General features: G+C 50.0%; 3 protein-coding genes across 9 annotated transcripts in view; 1 reads left to right on the forward strand and 2 right to left on the reverse strand.

Moving 5' to 3' along the window:
- Nucleotides 1–4,408: 4,408 nt before the first annotated feature.
- Nucleotides 4,409–5,335, reverse strand: LOC128267937 (protein MIX23). Its single transcript, XM_053004900.1, has 3 exons — nt 5,243–5,335; nt 4,847–5,119; nt 4,409–4,771 (listed from the first exon to the last, which is right to left on the reverse strand). The coding sequence occupies exons 1-3, from the start codon at nt 5,282–5,284 to the stop codon at nt 4,664–4,666; spliced, it is 423 nt and encodes a 140-aa protein (XP_052860860.1). The 5' UTR covers nt 5,285–5,335; the 3' UTR covers nt 4,409–4,663.
- A 400-nt stretch (nt 5,336–5,735) lies between these two features.
- LOC128268645 (importin subunit alpha-7) lies at nt 5,736–9,358 on the forward strand. Its single transcript, XM_053005800.1, has 8 exons — nt 5,736–5,817; nt 6,340–6,519; nt 6,591–6,803; nt 6,876–7,096; nt 7,171–7,434; nt 7,536–7,875; nt 7,954–8,113; nt 8,177–9,358. Exons 2-8 carry the CDS (start codon nt 6,340–6,342, stop codon nt 8,359–8,361), a joined length of 1,563 nt encoding a protein of 520 aa, XP_052861760.1. The 5' UTR covers nt 5,736–5,817; the 3' UTR covers nt 8,362–9,358.
- Nucleotides 9,359–11,480: 2,122 nt separating this feature from the next.
- Nucleotides 11,481–16,596, reverse strand: part of LOC128267731 (four and a half LIM domains protein 2) — a 47,168-nt gene continuing 42,052 nt past the window's right edge. For all 7 annotated transcript variants that reach the window (XM_053004623.1, XM_053004629.1, XM_053004622.1 and 4 more), the window contains 3 exons: nt 13,995–14,164; nt 13,747–13,933; nt 11,481–13,670 (listed from right to left, as the gene is read on the reverse strand). In XM_053004623.1, the coding sequence (XP_052860583.1) occupies nt 13,513–13,670; nt 13,747–13,933; nt 13,995–14,164 (515 nt within the window). In that variant the 3' untranslated portion in view covers nt 11,481–13,512. The remainder of the gene's footprint in view (nt 13,671–13,746; nt 13,934–13,994; nt 14,165–16,596) is intronic.

The raw sequence follows: 16,596 nt of genomic DNA on the forward strand, positions 1-16,596 counted from the left end.
CATTACACACCTCCGTGCGCCTTCTCCGGCTCGGATAGTCCAGTTCTCGGCAGCCCGGTAACAGGGTTGTAAATATGTCTCGCCACGAACGACGTGTGGTGTGCGCAAGCTGCTTGTCGAGCGACGAGAAGCACTAGAGAATGAAGAAGTCGTCGACGTGACTTGCGCGGCCTGCCGGTGGGCGTGCTGGCCACGCACACTGGCCGTCGCGGTCGCGGCCACTCGGTGGTTCCCTCGCTGTGATCTGCATACTTGAGCGTTACCGAAGGTGATTTGCGAGAATTGTGTCTCCACTCCACCACTCTCCGTTCCAGTTCCATGCGCATGCGCCCCGCTTCCCCGCTTGCGCACAACTAATTGGATGGCGCGTTTTGCGCAAGAACCCAGCCGGTTGGGCCACCGATGTCGATGTGTTTTTAGCCGTTGGCAGCCACAGATCGTGCCACTAAATCGAGGTCCACCGAGCGCGCGGACCTCGATGACCAAACGTTTAGCCCACGCGTTTCGAAGGGATTGTCGCGCCGCGTGTGTGCTGCGCTCGCGTCTACTTATTTCGCCAAATCATATAGCCTACGGCCCAAGATGGCGGATGACGGTGTGGTTTCTATTTTGAGAGTTTCTCCATCTCGATCAAAGTTACCTTCGAACGCGACTTTGTGGAGAAGTGAACACGCCTCATTCTAAACGGAAGGATGTTGGGCCCTTGACCATCATTAGCGATCGCTACGTGTGTGATCGGATTCGGTTGTGATGGTTGTGATCTCCAACTTACGTTTGTGTGCAATCCTATTTTCAAGGGGATGATCATCTCGGAATCTCATCGCGTTTCTGATCGGGCCCTGTTTTTTGCCGTTTTGTCCACACAAAGTGATTCACAAAGCTCATCGCCACATCATGCTCCGTTCGATGTAAACGATGACGACAGCCGATGAATTTTAATTGATCGCTCACCTGCGTGTCCGGGGTGGGCTGCCTCCCTACAACGATCATGTCGTGGCCATATTTGTGAGCGACACTTAATGGACGGCTACGGAACAAACACGGCGGACACGCGTCCGTCCGTAGTGTGTCAGGCCGACTGTGGCCGACTTTCCGTGTGCCTCCGACAAGGACAACGCGTGCGGACAATGTTGTCGCGGTGAAGAAGGCGCCAAGCCATTAAACGCAAGTGGCCCGCGAGTCCGAGTTCTTCTACGGTTTTCTGAGGCTCGATCATGCCGATGCGATCATCGGTGGAAAAAGGTTGCCGCTTTGCGCGCTGGTTTTCCCCATTTTCGGAAGCCCCCTCCATCGTGCCCCGGTTGGTTGCCTTTTTTCACACCGCGGTGCTGCGGAACGGCGCGTTTTCAGCTGACCGCACGGTGACGGATGAAGAAGCGTCTAATGCCGCCGCGCTAGGGTACCATCTTCCCCCATGTGGGAACCGTCTTAGGGTTTTCTTTCGTTCCATCCCACGCACCACAGGCCGCTACAGGGGTGGTGAGCTGGTGTCTCTGCAATTCTGCCGTTCGGAGCGCGCATGTGTCTGCGTGACGGACAACGCTCTGGCTCTGGCCATACACGCTCTGGAGTTCGTTTCGCAAGCGTGGGTAGAGCTGGGCTTTTTCGTGGGTTTTCTTTTTTTCTGGGCTAAACGGAACCCGCTTTGGGACAAACCGGTATCGAAGACATGCCGGAGGCAATTTTCCCCCGGAATTCTTGTGCCCAAAACGGCCCCCCCATTCCCACGCAAGTATGTGTTTCACTTACGCTGACCAATGCGCGAGGTGTGACTTCCGTAGGTCGGCTTTCCCAGCCCGTACATTAGGCACGCTTCATGGGTTTTTGGGTTTAGCGCCGCAGGAAACGGGTTTTTAATTTTCTGGGACACTGAACGATCATTACGTTCGTCTCCGATACTTCCTTGAGGAAGTATCGCTCATCTGTGGGCAGGTGGTTCGGGTGAATGCATCCCATTAGAACATGAACCTAGACACTAAGGGCGCGATCTATCCGATCTAACGAAAGGCCCGATCTATCCGCGAGGCAACCTATTGGCAAATGCATAATAAATCAGTGAAGAAATTAAATGCAAATCAAAGATTGAATCGTGCAAACCTGGCGATCTGACACATAATTGAGTCCGCAGTCGCGAGATGGAAAGGCAATAAAGTACCGGCTAACCAAATCGCGGATTGCGGATGCTGAATTCCAATCCGCTGACGAATCGGTGTAATCGATGCTTTTGCTCTCTTCATTCAAAATGGCACTGCGCTGGGCATTTCGAGCTGAATTCTAAAATCGTGTGGAATAAACTATAGTCTTACTAAAAATCATTTTAATAACTCTCACATTGTTTATTGGCAGAAGCAGAACTTGTTTCAGAGCAGCAGACCAGACTTCGCGGGCTACTAGATGTGATGCTTAGCTGCGATCAAAGCAATCAGGCAACGAGTGATCAGACTGACACTCGCTGGGTATGAATAATAATTCCATCAAAAAAGGCTTTCAACGGGAACTTCAGTATTATCAACGATGTTTCGAGATAACAAAATACACTCTAGTTCGGTTTTGTTTTATTTCCTCTCCCACACAGTATGCCGGTCGGCCAACCCGATGACCAGTGCGTTTTGAAAACCGCTTCACCCACGTTCTCACCGACGAAACGGGCGCACCCGTTTATCGCATTTGGCAGAAAGCGCAGCAAAGGCCGGCTATCGGAATCGGCCAGCATTGTTGCTTCCATTCTACCGCAATCGCACCCCGTAGCCGAAGGGGCCCGAATCAACCGAGCATCAACCTGTGGACGAACCCAATATATTGATTAGAGAGAACATGGCCCACCGCGCAGAGACCGCGCGTGATAAGAATGATGGTGTGGAAGCGCGTGTTGGTTGCGGTCGCCAATGTACTGGTGGCTGTCGGTTGACAACGTGTCACGAAAGGGGGCGGCCGCGAAAGGGGTAGCCTGCGGTTTGTGCCCTGTAGTGTGTCGTACACACCGTATTAACACTTGCCAACTAATTTGTATTGAACTGCGCGAATGAGAAAAAAGCGCACGCGAAGATGATACGCGAATGGCTGTGGTAACGGTCGTTGTGCGTTGTGCGACGCGAAAGTGTAGATGTGGGTGCCACGGCATTCTCGCGATGCGATCGCTGGGGCGCTGGGGCGCTGGGTGTTGACTAGCATCCCGGTACGATGACACAGTCGGCAGTACATCAGCGATAGGTGGTTTGCCGATAAATTGAAGTGTAAATATTGGAATAGAAATTGGCCACTAGCAGCAAGATGGGCGCGCGTGTGGTGAGTATGTTGTGAGTGTGGAGCGCGAAAGCAACACACTATTCCTTACACCCGGCTCGAGAGGAACGGAACCACGGAGAACGGACTAGAACCGCGCCGAAGGAGCTCCCAAGGGCCCCCCTCTTCTAGCCTTCGTCAATGTTCTCTTTGGTTATCTAGCTGTATGAGTGTATTGCAAAACGTCATAAAGCTAGCATACCGAAGTTAATAATTGGCTGAAACTCATCGATTGTCGTCCAAGTGTAGTGTGAAGCCACAAAGTCCACAAACAAACACCGCCAGAAACCGAAAAATCTCAGTGATAAGTACGTGTGCGAGCTATGCATTGGAACGTGTTTTGTGTTCGGCACATTGGTATTGCAAATAGATAACGTAATCGCACGTGTGCTAAACGTAAACGTCATTTGAATACTAACGGAATGTTATCCTCTCATAGCGCGCTAAATAGAAAAAAATCGATTGCGACTGTGTGTTCTTTGGCGTTTGATTAAATAAACTCTCATCTTCATCGTTTTGGAACTAGTAAAAATAATGAACATCGTTTCGAGTCTGAACCTGCTCAATTTGAATTATTCTTTATGAATCCGAAATACCTCACATTATGTACAATAAACAAGGTAGGTACGACAGCAATAAGGTTCAACATTCAAAATTATATTTCGAAACAAACAGCTGATCTCATAATGCACCATAAAGCATCAAAAACCAAATCATCATAGTGCAACGCGTGCGGTTGATTGAAGCGTCAAGAAGCGTAAATTCAAATACCTTCTGTTAGATAAGTACCGGGAATTTGTGATTTTAAAGAAAATGCTTTATTCGACATTCGATTTTTTTGTGGCGTTGGATTGTTACACATGCTCGTGAGTAATCAGTCAATTTTTACAGTTGTTTTACTGTGCACGTGCCTTGACCCATCACCGATTTCTGTCTTCTCCTAAATTAATTGACCACGAAGCGATGTGCGTTTTCGAGTTTCTTTACTAGGGCTTTTACGGATGATTTTCTCCGTTGAACACGGAGTAGTAAAAAATTAAGGACATCCAACCCAAGATTATCAAGTAGTACACAGTTTGCTCAGTTTATTTTCTAATATTTTTTACTACAATAAACAACATGCTGTAACATTTCGTCTGTTTGAGGTTCTACACTGTATTTCTTTTCTCTCCACTGCTGCTCGTCTCATTTGCTCGAAACGCCCAAAATATGCGTATAAAATTGCTTCCTCGCTTGACCAGAAGCGGTACACAGGGTTCTGCGATTCCCTTTGTTGCACTTTTCCACTTATCTATAAATGCACTTTCCAACCAAAATGCGGCCCTGAGCGAAACTTCGGCACTTCGAAACTCGGTCAGCGTAGTCTGTCGTCAATGGTCTTCTACATCGAGTCGAAGCGAAAGAATAACCGGCACCGTTCGCGGAAGGTTTTCTGTGTTCGCTCGCGTATGATGTCCTCCACGCTCAGTTCTGCCTGCAGTAACCGTAACTAAAATGTATCGTAAAAAGTGCATCAAACATCAACGCTGCTGTGTCGCCGGTAGCGGGAATGGTGCTGGAATACCTTTCGCTGTTCCGTCTTGAACTGTTTGTTCAGACCAACATCGTCCCTGTGTTCCTCTCGCTTTTCTTTGAGCATTTTGACCGAATTGGCACACACCACAATGCAGTTCTTTATCGCTTCCTGCCGATGGTTGTAGCCGGATTCGAGCTGAACGTGCAGGTCGCGGCACTTCACTTCCGCGTCCACTTGACCTTTGAACGATTCCGTCGGGATGGAGGTATTCAGGGCGTAAATGATTTTGTCGTCCAGATCGCGCATCTTTTTCAGTTGTTCCTGTGAATCAAAAAATGGGTGTCCATCAGCCAAAGTCAAGGAATTCGGCACCGCGACAGGGGATTACACAACCCGGCGAAGTAGTACGCACGGTGTCCGACGGGAAAACATACCCTTACTTACCTGAAACTGCGAAAAGTCAGTGCATTCATATTTTACATTCATTTCCCTCAGTCTGTTACGAGTTTCCGGTTGATGGTTGCCGATGGCAGGAAGTATTCCAGTTAAATTTTTAGTAAAAATGTGCAACAATAACAAAATCTTGCGGTCGCCGCATAAACTTTCGCCGTCGTTTGACAGCCGGTGTTTGACAGCCTGTAGGGGTAGGGGATAGTCGGGCTCGACCGGCACCTCTTGCAACCCTGCAGAAGGAAAGCGATTGCAGAAATTTAAATAACACGGTTTGATTTGTTGTAAGCCTTGTAAAGTAAAGTTCATTTCGCGGGTCTGCTAAATCAGACTATGACCACAGCTTAAAAACCACTCTCCGCAGGACGATTTAATCCGTCGCAAGCCAAAAAGCGTAATCTTGGTCTGACGTAGTGCATTCGACCCTGCCTATGCTGGTCTAGATCGCTTCGGTGACCGAGATTCGGTCGCTAGGCAGTTTTGACAGGTCAATTCATTTCATGGTTTTTTGATGAACGTGAAAGTCAAGTAAAAATTTTCAGATATCCTCCCCAAGATCTCCTGCAAAAGTAAGTAAAGTAGCTATCTTTAGAGCTTCAGGGAGTGGTTTTTGTTTGCCCAACATCTGCATCATCCGGAAAGTCTGCCAAACGGCGGGCTGCAAGCAGTCCGATTCGTAGGGACAGCAATATTCTCTGGAAATAATAGCAAATGGATGGTGAATGTGTGTCCCAACTCGTGAAACGCAACTCCCCCTCCCAATGCACACATACACGAGGGGTCCGAGTAGGCGAGTGTGACTAGCGAAGAAAAAACTGCAGTAAAAAACCTGACTAATGTCACTTCCCAACCCAACGAAGTGCACACTGAGCCAGATAGCGTTCATAAAAAGGGGTTTTGTGGCGCATCCTGCAGCTCTGACCCAGGGTGACGTTAACGTTGCGTGACCCATCGATCTGGGGGTGCAGTTCGATAGCTTGTTAGATGACGGAAAGGAATAGCGTAGCCAGAGTGGGTCTGTTTAGTCGCCCACTCTAAAACGGCCCGTCGAGAATGGTTTAATCGAGCGCAAACGTGATTTTACTTCCCAGATGTCGAACGCGGCCCATCGGCATCGGTACAAAAATGTCGGCCTAGACTCGACGGAAATGCGTCGCCGCCGGGAGGAGGAAGGCATACAGCTGCGCAAGCAAAAGCGCGAACAACAGCTGACCAAGCGACGGAACGTTAACGTGGCCGACGAGCTGCTCGAGCAGGATGCAGTCCTTGCGGTAGGTGCCCCGCGCCTCGGCGCCTAGAGAGCCCCCAAAACCGTTCATCGTGACCGTTGTTGTTTTTGCAGGACGAGACACAGTCGACCGACAATCGCTTCGTGATACACCGGGACGTGATCGAGGACCTGTACAGCACGGATCCGGAAAAGCAGCTCGCCGCCACACAAAAGTGCCGGCGGCTGCTGTCGAAGGAACCGAACCCACCAATCGATCTGGTGATCAACGAAAATATCGTGCCGCGGTTGGTGCAATTCCTCACGTCTAAAAACTCCACGCTACAGGTAGGTGTAACACGGGCCACGTGCCAGGATTTGAGGGAACTAACTGTGGGAACAACCTGTTGTTTCGCTTAGTTCGAAGCGGCTTGGGCCCTGACAAACATCGCTTCCGGCACGTCAGAGCAAACGAAAGTCGTGACGAAGGCCGGTGCCGTGCCAATCTTTATCAACCTGATGAGTAGCCCGCACGAGGACGTGCAGGAGCAAGCGATCTGGGCGCTCGGCAACATTGCGGGCGACTCGCCGGAGTGTAGGGACTGGGTCCTCCACAACTTTGGATTGGAACCGTTGCTACAGTGAGTACGACGGCGACTACCTGCGGTCGTTGGCCAACTATCGGCATTCACGCAGCTGCAATTTTTAAATACAGAGTCCTAAGCACCTCGAAACGATTGACACTGACCCGGAATGCGACTTGGGCCCTCTCGAATTTGTGCCGCGGCAAAAATCCGCCGCCCGATTTTTCGAGAGTCGAAAAATGCCTCCCGATCCTCGCCCAACTGATGTTTCACAGCGACGTGGAGGTACTGGGCGATGCCGTCTGGGCCGTCAGCTATCTGTCCGATGGCTCGAACGACAACATCGAGGCGGTTATTAACGCTGGCTGCTGCCGGCGTCTCATCGAGTTGCTAGCGTGCGTATTGATTTGTAACGTCAAAGAAACGGGACTTTTATTTGTGTGCTTCATTCGATCGCTTGCTTGGATTGTTTCTTGCTCTCGTTTCGTTTCTTTAGCCATAATCACCACAATGTCGTGTCGGCAGCGTTGCGCGCCGTCGGCAACATTGTGACCGGCAACGACAACCAAACGCAGCTGATCCTGAACTGCAATGCCTTACCGTCGATCCTGCAGCTGCTCAGCTCGTCCAAGGAGGCACTGCGCAAGGAAGCTTGCTGGACGATCTCGAACATTGCGGCGGGCAACCGACACCAGATACAGGCGACGATCGATGCTAACATCTTCCCGAGCGTCATCGACCTGCTGCAGAAGGCCGACTTCAAGACACGAAAGGAGGCAGCTTGGGCCATCACCAACGCAACCAGCGGTGGAACTGTCGAACAGATCAAGTACCTTGTAAGACGAAAAGACTGATGGATGAGGCTTTCGGTGGTTCACGAGGGGGCTAATCGGTTCCGTGTTTTTTCTTTGTAGGTTGATGCCGGCTGCATACCACCGATGTGTGAGTTGCTGACCGTGATGGACCCGAAGATCGTTACCGTAGCACTGAATGGGCTCGAAAACATACTGAAAGCCGGCAATCAGCAGCGAGCCAAACCGAACCCGTACGCGGTTTTGATCGAAGAGTGCTATGGTACATTGTGGAGCCCCGCATTTTGCTTCAATTTCGTTCTCATCGAGTTTTTCTCTCCTGCAGGGCTGGACAAACTGGAGTTTTTGCAATCGCATCTGAATAATGATATTTACGAGAAGGCATTTAACATTATTCAGAAGTACTTCAGCAACGACGACGAAGATCTGGCCGTGGCACCCAGCACCGATAATAACCAGTTCCAATTCAACGCCGACCAGTCGGTGCCGATGGATGGCTTTCAATTTTAAGCAAACCCAACAAAATCAACGCATACTTTTCCTGCTGGAGTGCGAGAGAAAGAAAATCAGGGAAAGTAATAGAAATGCAAGAGAAGTACGCTCCGTAACATCCGACGGCGATGGATTCGGTGCTTCGGTTAGATTTAAGCCATCCATTCGCTTGTTTTGTGTCCTACGCTTGTTCCGCACAACGCAACGGACCATTAGTTAATTCGTTGGTCTCGCAATTGTAACTAACTGACAAAGAGCTGACGAACAGCTGGGACGTAACGGGAGATCGTAATCGATCGTACATGGTAACACCGATCTATGTCAAGTTGTGAGTGATTGAACAGATGCGAGGTCACGTATTTTTGTTTTTGTTTTGTTTTATTTCCCTTCGAGGGAAGACAAATCTAACTTTAATTTATTCGCTATTCCGCTCCATAGCATTATAACCCTTTTATTATTCCCCAGCTCCGGACTGCTTGGCTGCAGTATTATCAATATTGGCTGAAAATGTGGTACTGTAACACTCAAAGGATAACAAAACTGCAGATGCAAATCTACCGCTAATACTAACACAATGAAAAACAATAGAGCGCAGTGTTTTGGGACAGAAGTGTTGACATTGATTTAGGGAAATGTTTTATGTTCTATTTTTACTTACTATACATATATGTATGCATTATACCATTGAAAAGGAATGCGGACCGGCGTTATGCCTGCATTCGGGTGAGCGAATTTGTAAAACATTTTATTTTGCTCATATTTTGTTTCTCGGTTTTCGAAGCTTATTGGAAACAAAATTGCACTCTCGATCATAACAAATAGAGGCACATAAACTGATATGTGCGCAATCTACGCGGACTCGCTACAGCCGACTCGTGTGCGTTTTCTGATTTAATCGACGGCGTCGAATGTGTAGACAACCCCTGACCCGTGCCGTGTAAGGACACTTTTGCCGCACCCGCTGGATGCGGCACCATTTCGTGAAAAAGGACAAACAGGTTCGGGGATCGCGAAACCAAACAAAATTAACAATAAAAAATATTACCTATCATTTAACAGTTCTCATTGATCGAGTGTTTACATTCTTTGCTCTCAATTGTTTGTCGTTCTTCTCATTTCTGTTTTCCAACGTGTGTCGTTATGTCGTTTTCCAATGGATCAAAAAAGATGCCTGGTGTCGATATTCGTATCGTCGTATTTTCATGAATTATCAATGCTCGACTGGTTCTTACCAGTTCTCATGTCAACAATTAAAAATAGGAAAGGTCCTGTTATAATTCTTTATTCAATTCTTTTGCTTGTATTTTTACATATTTATTTATACACAATTAATAGGTTTAAGCCCTTTAAGTTAATGACGCCGATACTACTCTATACTTATTCTAAGATCTCACGTACTTTGCGGACCCCGTCATACGTTATTCGTCCTTGTCGTCAGACTTGTAGTTTGCTTACTTCTATTACGTCTCACTACGCTTTCACGTCCGATCCCCAGGTCCTCGTTCTGCGTTTGACGATCTCCTCAGCCTCCGCAGGCTCTCCGTCCTTAGCTGCTTCCTGTTTGCTGTGCTTCTCCCAAGCGTCCGTCAAGTCCAGGGGTCGCTCGCCCATCACCTGCAACAGCTCCTGCACGTACACCCGCTGTCTGGCCAAGCTCCGCTTGAGCTTCTGATTCCGCTCGGCTTCGTCTCGAAACTCTTCGCGCAGCAAATCCTGCAACACTCGCAGCTTAGCTCGGCTAACGCGGGCAGACATCGTGTTCCGGTTTCGCCGCTGCACATCCTCCGGATTGCAGCTCCTGGATGGGTCGTCGAAGCGTCGAACCATGTTCTCGTTGTACTTCATCCTTATCTCCATCACGTTGTCCACCGAAACCGCCGACAGTTCGTTCGGCCGCCGGTTGAAATGGTACGGAGTGAAGCGCATTTGTTTTGCCGCCGTGCGATCCTGTCTCCCGGACTTGCTGTCCGGGGTTCCCGGTGGAGAACCGTCCGAGGTGGTCAACGGAGAAAGGCTCCGGTAGGAATGCTTTCGATTTCTACGGCCCGGCGCGGGATCGTCCCCGAGTGCCGGTACGTCGATCACCAACGCTGGTTCATCGTCGTCAATCGTCGTCTCGATGTCGCCCTTCGTGTCCATGCTCACGTCCAACATGCACGCGTCCTTGACGGGGACGTTCGAATCGATGGTTGCCGGGGAGCTGGGAGCATCGTCGGCGTGATGCGATTCCGGCGGCGACAGGGGTTGGCCATCGGGAAGCGGCTGCTGCTGCTCTTCGTGCATCGGCTCCGGCGACGTTTGCGGTGACGACGGTTGCTCTTGCTTCAGAATGCTAATGCTCTCCAAGTAGTACTTTTGGAACACCGAGTTCAGTTGGATCAGTTTCAGGTGGTAGTCGCTGACCCCTTCTTCACTTCCTGCGATCAACGGTTTCAGCATCGCTTGCTGGGCCGCCAGCAGATTCTGCACAATCGATTCCATTACAATGATCACGAGTTCACTCAGGATGTTTACTGCACGACGTTTCAATCGCTTCTGTTGTCCAAAGCACGTTGGATAAAGGCTTTTTAAAGTGACCATCAAGCATCTACCCTACACAGCAGGGTAGCGAAAAAATCAAGAATATTCAAGAAAAAACCGTTGCCTAATCCATCCAGGTCTGTACGCTGGTCCTGCGATGTAGCGTGTTACGGGTACGTTTCGTTGGCAGTTTGGTGCCAATTTGCGTTACCCAAACCGGGCGTATGTCGTAGCGCATAATTTTTTGCAACCTACCTCCGCGAATGTCAGGTAGTGACACAGGACAGCAAAGCATTTACGCAGGCAAGTGCAACTGGTTGGCGCGATGTTTAACACGGGTAGCCGGCGATCGATGCCGTGCTGGACACGACCTGGGCGGAGTACTTAAAATGGGTTTTGCCAAACACATTGTACGACAGGTCAGGTCGATCACGAAAACGGAATTGCGCGGTCCCTTTCTTTAGTACTAAATCCTTTTAGCACATTCGGCACGGTAAATTAGAAATTATAAAAGGGAAAAAACGGGACGAAATCATAAAGATATGGCGATCGGAAAACGGGAAACGGTGATCGACAGAGCAACAGGGACAGCGGACTGCTACCGGAGGCTACTGGATTGCACACAGGAGTCACAGTTTATTGATGCTTCAAACCTGCCGTTATTGGCCACATTCACATAGCAACATTCAATTCAACGCAACTATCAATTAGGTTAGCGCTTGCTTGGGGTGCAAACTGGGGTGTTACGACCGCCACGTTTGCTGCACGAGAGTCTCGCCCCGTGCTGCTACATTGGTTTATCTATCTCGTCTTAACTAGTAACACATCTAGTAGTCATTGTTGCTCTTGGCACAATAATGTACGGCGCTCTTCGCTTCGCTATCGGTAATATAGTACAGTAAAGGCCACAGTTTGGTATTCTAAATAGTATTATGTCAAGTGATATTATATTATGGGTCCACCAGCAGATTGAAGTGCGAAAGGACCCAGATTCTGCGCAACGCAGAATGGTATATGGCCCTGGTATCGCCTGTTTATTTAATTTTGAAAGTGTCGCTTATTTGTTCCTTCTGTTTTATTGAGACCTACGTCTCAAACGCATGCCTTAAACGAAAGGGAACAGGCCAAACAGAAACCAAGAAACGCATAAAACGGTGTCCGCGAAACCGCGCACAGTCACGGCTCCGGTTCGCGTTGTCGTTGTGTGTAGTTTGTGTACGTTTTATATTTCTCTTTATTTTTCATATCATTTTAATTTTATGTCGATCTCATTACGCACCGTTTTGTCTGTATGAAGAGTGAACATGGTGTATATGGTTAACGAATAAATAATTTAAAGATGAACATATGCTCCTACACCTACAAGCAGGACGAGGTTAAAGCGCGAATAATGCTCTCTCTCTCTCTATGCTTTTATGCTGCTTTATGTTGGTTTGCTTGTTTTGTGTTTACTTTTTACACTACTATGCAAATGGGAGTAATTGGGAGCGCGCCGTCGTTCGATGGTATTAGTTGAATTACATGAACGGTCGCCTGTGACTGTGATCTTCGCTCCGATCCTTGGACGACCCGTACTGCTGGTGCGTGGTGGTGTTCCTGCTAGTCATTTGTTTTAATTTTTGTCCACAAAATTTACACAGCTTCAGTATCCGCTGGCTCTCGCCACAGCGCAGCACGCGTATATATTATTGATATGCTAATGTAGGGCAAAAAGAAAACGGCCACAGCAAATCAAATGTACGACACCGTCTAGGAGAAAAAGAAGGACTTAAACAGCGTTTTCGGCGAAAGCGGTGCTAGAACAGAAGCGTGTCGAGGTTCCACGACTTTCTTATCGTAAAAAGACAAACTAAACACTTATAACAGTTTGCGCTACCGTGTCCTCGCTTACATACGGCCATCCTGACCATCGCCCGTCGGCGAGTGGCGGCCGGACGGCGTTAGTTGGTGACAATTTGTGTCGTAAAAGGCATCTTCACGTGAATATAGGCCGTTGTGCTGCGCTACTAGCGTTCGCTGGCTCGCTCCCTCTATCTCTCTTTCTCTCTCTCAGCCACCTAATCTAACACCTCCGGCTAATTTGCATAATTTTGTAACTGAAACGTGTAATGCCCACACACAGGCGCGGCGACGAAGGGGGGCGCTCGCGCATTAATTCCATTGTTCAAATGCGGTCCCCGATGAAGGCACGTGGTTCTCGCACAGTAGAATACTTTAATCTCCCACACCGGATCGGAGGCAAAAGGAGGAACTCAAAACCCACCGGGTGGGGGGCCGGTTGGTAGGAAAGCAGCATGAAACACGCACAACATAAAAACAAATACACACACGTAAGCCACGCCGTAAGCGCTGCGTCACTAGGAAAAGGATTGCGATCGTTCGTGTGGGGGACCGTTAAAATGAAAGGGGATGATTGCTCTCTCGCTCGCTCGCTCTCTGGTCGGAGGATAACATTTCCTATTGTTCCCTGTGCTCTCTTCACCTCACGCTCTCTCTCTCTCTCGATCTCTGCAATGTGGCTCTCCCGCTGCAATGTGGGTTACAGTGGGCCTGAGTGTAAAGGATCAACGCTTGAACCTTGTTCACCTTGACGCCGTCTGCCGTCACCGAAAGGCCGGACATCCGCCGTCCGCCGGTGCCAGGCGACATTTACATCAACTTCTGCTTGGCACACTCCGGGCAGATGACGTCCTGCTCGTCGGTAATGAAGCCGCGACCAACCAGCGACGTTTTGCAGATGGCGCAGATGAAGCAATCGTTGTGCCAGTGGCGATCCTCGAACGAGATGAATCGCGTACCGCCGATACCTGCCGCAGAAGAAGAAGGAATAAGAGATGTTGCTGTTGAAATCATTGCCAAATTGCTTGGGTGGAGGACACCTACCGGTGATGGGCTTGGTACAGGAAGTGCATCTCTTCGCGAACAGCTCACCGAAGCACTCGGCGCAGTACGGCTTCTCGTCGCGGCTCGTGAAGCGCTGTCCGGCCAGCGACACCTGGCAGTGGGTGCAGGTAAAGCACTCGCGGTGCCACGGTTCGTTCTTGTACGTCACCCCGCCGCTGGTGATGATCTACGGAAGGACCAGGCGAGGAAGTTAGTTCTGTGTTCGGATCGCGCCCGTCAGTAATTACCTTCTTGCACTTAATGCAACGAGTGGCGTACTTTTCCTCGTAGCACCCGGCACAGTAGATTTCCTGCTCGCGCGGAATAAACGACTTGGTGCCGATGGCGGTCTTGCACACGCAGCAGCAGAAGCACTTCTCGTGCCACTGTCTGGTCTTGTATTCCATCTTCTTCGTGCCTGTGGAAAACGGGAAACGAGAACGATCATTAACGATGCTGAACATGCTTCCTGAACATTCATTTGTACGGCTTTAGCTTAGGTAAACTTTCGAGAGGATGGAAATGCAATCATTAAAGAGTGTTGATTCATTCGATCGGCGGCTGGCGTCATTGATTGAAGTTCGAGAGGAGGCTTCTGATTGCGCCACACCCTAGTATCGCGTGCTACATCATCCGCCTGTGGTGCTTATCACCACGTGCGGCCTCTAACCGATCGGCGATTGAAGGATCACCAGCGAACCACCTACTTCAACTCAACAGTATCAATAATTGTCCAGCTCTCACGGCGTATCATACGGCGCGCTAGTGGCACCACAGTGCCAATTTGCGTAGCTTTTAGCCGTCCAACGGTCGCGGTCCGTGATCGTGTGCGATCTTCCAACGAAGGTTTCCGACGCCGCTGTCATGGTCAGCTCCACCGAGCGGGGAGAGCAAAAATGGCCACATTAGTGCCAAAGTCTCGGTGAAGTAAAATATTGATCACACAACGATCGTCATTAAGGGTGATCGGTCACGATTAAATAGCCATTTGCCTTTACCGACTCTGCCTCCGGTCATCAATACTACGCACGCACCGGCGCACTGGGTCACTGGAACCGCGTGTGAATCGTCCGGCCATCTATGGCATTTTTCACGACCCCTAAAAGGAGCGTAAACTCTACGCGAGCGGCCAAACTGACGCGGAGTGCGCATCTTCGCAGTAGCTGGAAGTTCATCACGTCAAAGGGCAGCACTACCGAAAGGGCACCACCAAGCCGAAGCGCCGACCGATTTCTGACGTAGGCGTAGGAGTAGGAGACCGTAGTCAACATATGACCGTGGCGGTGGTGGGTGCCTGTCACCATTTACGGTGCGGTGCGAGCCAGCGAAGTCCAAACCAGGAGGCAATGCGATGTCGGCCGCTAGGTTCCCGATTACGCGTTACAAAAATGCGCAGATAACGTTATCGAATGGCGCATTTAGGTGCTCGAAAGAGAACTACCTTGAGGGTGGATCGTGGCCGACACCGACGACGGCGAGAATTAATTAGAACGATTGAATATTCAATCGATCTCGACGTAGGCTGGCCGCCGCCTGCGGCTGGGCCTCGCGGAAGACGGATTGTCACCAGCGCGCGCGCTGATTTATCGGCCACCGCCAATCGATCCATCAAACGGCCAACGTGTTGGCCAATCAAGTTGTAAAACATAAGCAGAGAGTGACTAAAAACGGTGAATAACGTCGCGCAGGGCGGCGGATTGTTTTGGGCCGTAAATTATGGTCAAGATTAGCGAATTTTTATGCACGCGTCTAGCGGGGGGCGCGGGCGTGCGGGAGATGCCACCACCGTACAAGGCAAGGCACGGCCATTAGTGTGAGGGTGGTTAAAAGTTGTTTGAGAAGATAAATTCCACGGCGCAGACCCCCACAGACCCAAACCAAACAAACAATACTTCATTATTCTTTCACTGGCCGCCCCCGGGGGCCGCATGCGCCTTTTAGCATAAGCGCGCCTTCGGAAATGGCACAAACTGAGCGCATAAAATAAACATCTTCAAGGAACGGACATAAGGAACGACGTTCGGGGCACACGCTCGGTTCCTTTGGCCAGAGCCTGACGGGTTTCGTTTCCGTGATAAATCGGCGATCTTTGCCGGAATGGATGGTGCTGCCATTTAGCTCTCGGCGTGGGATGTTGGCGATAAAGGAGTTAACTCTAATGTGCTGCTGATCGTAAAAAGGTATCGCCACATAATGCCGTGTTTTTTACGGAATTACGGATTGAAGTTGACGAAAAGGTGTCAAAAACAAATAGTTACACCCGAACCGGAATGGGACCTTTTGTATCTTACGGTCCGTTTGACGCACTCGGCACATGATCTCATCGTCGTCCGCTTGCGATCATCCATCAAACCGCGACTCATGCGTTGCGCCACATTGACCGTTCAAGTGCAGCTTTTATTTTGTTTTATTTTGCGCCACTACTGAAGTGTTAGCGGCCGTCGACTTAAGGCGCTTTACGCTGATAGTGTGCCCGACGCCGAACAGCTAAACAGCGTGAGTTCCCTAACGCGTTCTCTCTCTTACGCAAGCCCCGTTGCTCTACGGCTTCCGGGTCCGGGAGCCCGGAACATTCCCCTTTGGGGCCGTGGGTTCAAGGAAATAGAAAACAGTGCGGTGGTGCGCCCACCACTGCGGAATCAGTAGGGAAGCACGACATGCGAACATGTGCCGCTACTGCTGTCGGCTTTCACGTATTGGCAGGCAGCAAAAGGTATCCAACCGCGGTGCCAGTGCCAATGAGATGCCAATCGACAGCCAGCCAGCCAGCCAAGCGCCTCCTCGCCAGTAGCCGCGTCAAGGAGAGTTGTCTGGTTTGTCGCGTGGGCCGTCTGCCGTCTCAAGATCACT

Source organism: Anopheles cruzii, chromosome 2, assembly GCF_943734635.1.
Source record: "Anopheles cruzii chromosome 2, idAnoCruzAS_RS32_06, whole genome shotgun sequence".
NCBI lineage: Eukaryota > Metazoa > Arthropoda > Insecta > Diptera > Culicidae > Anopheles > Anopheles cruzii.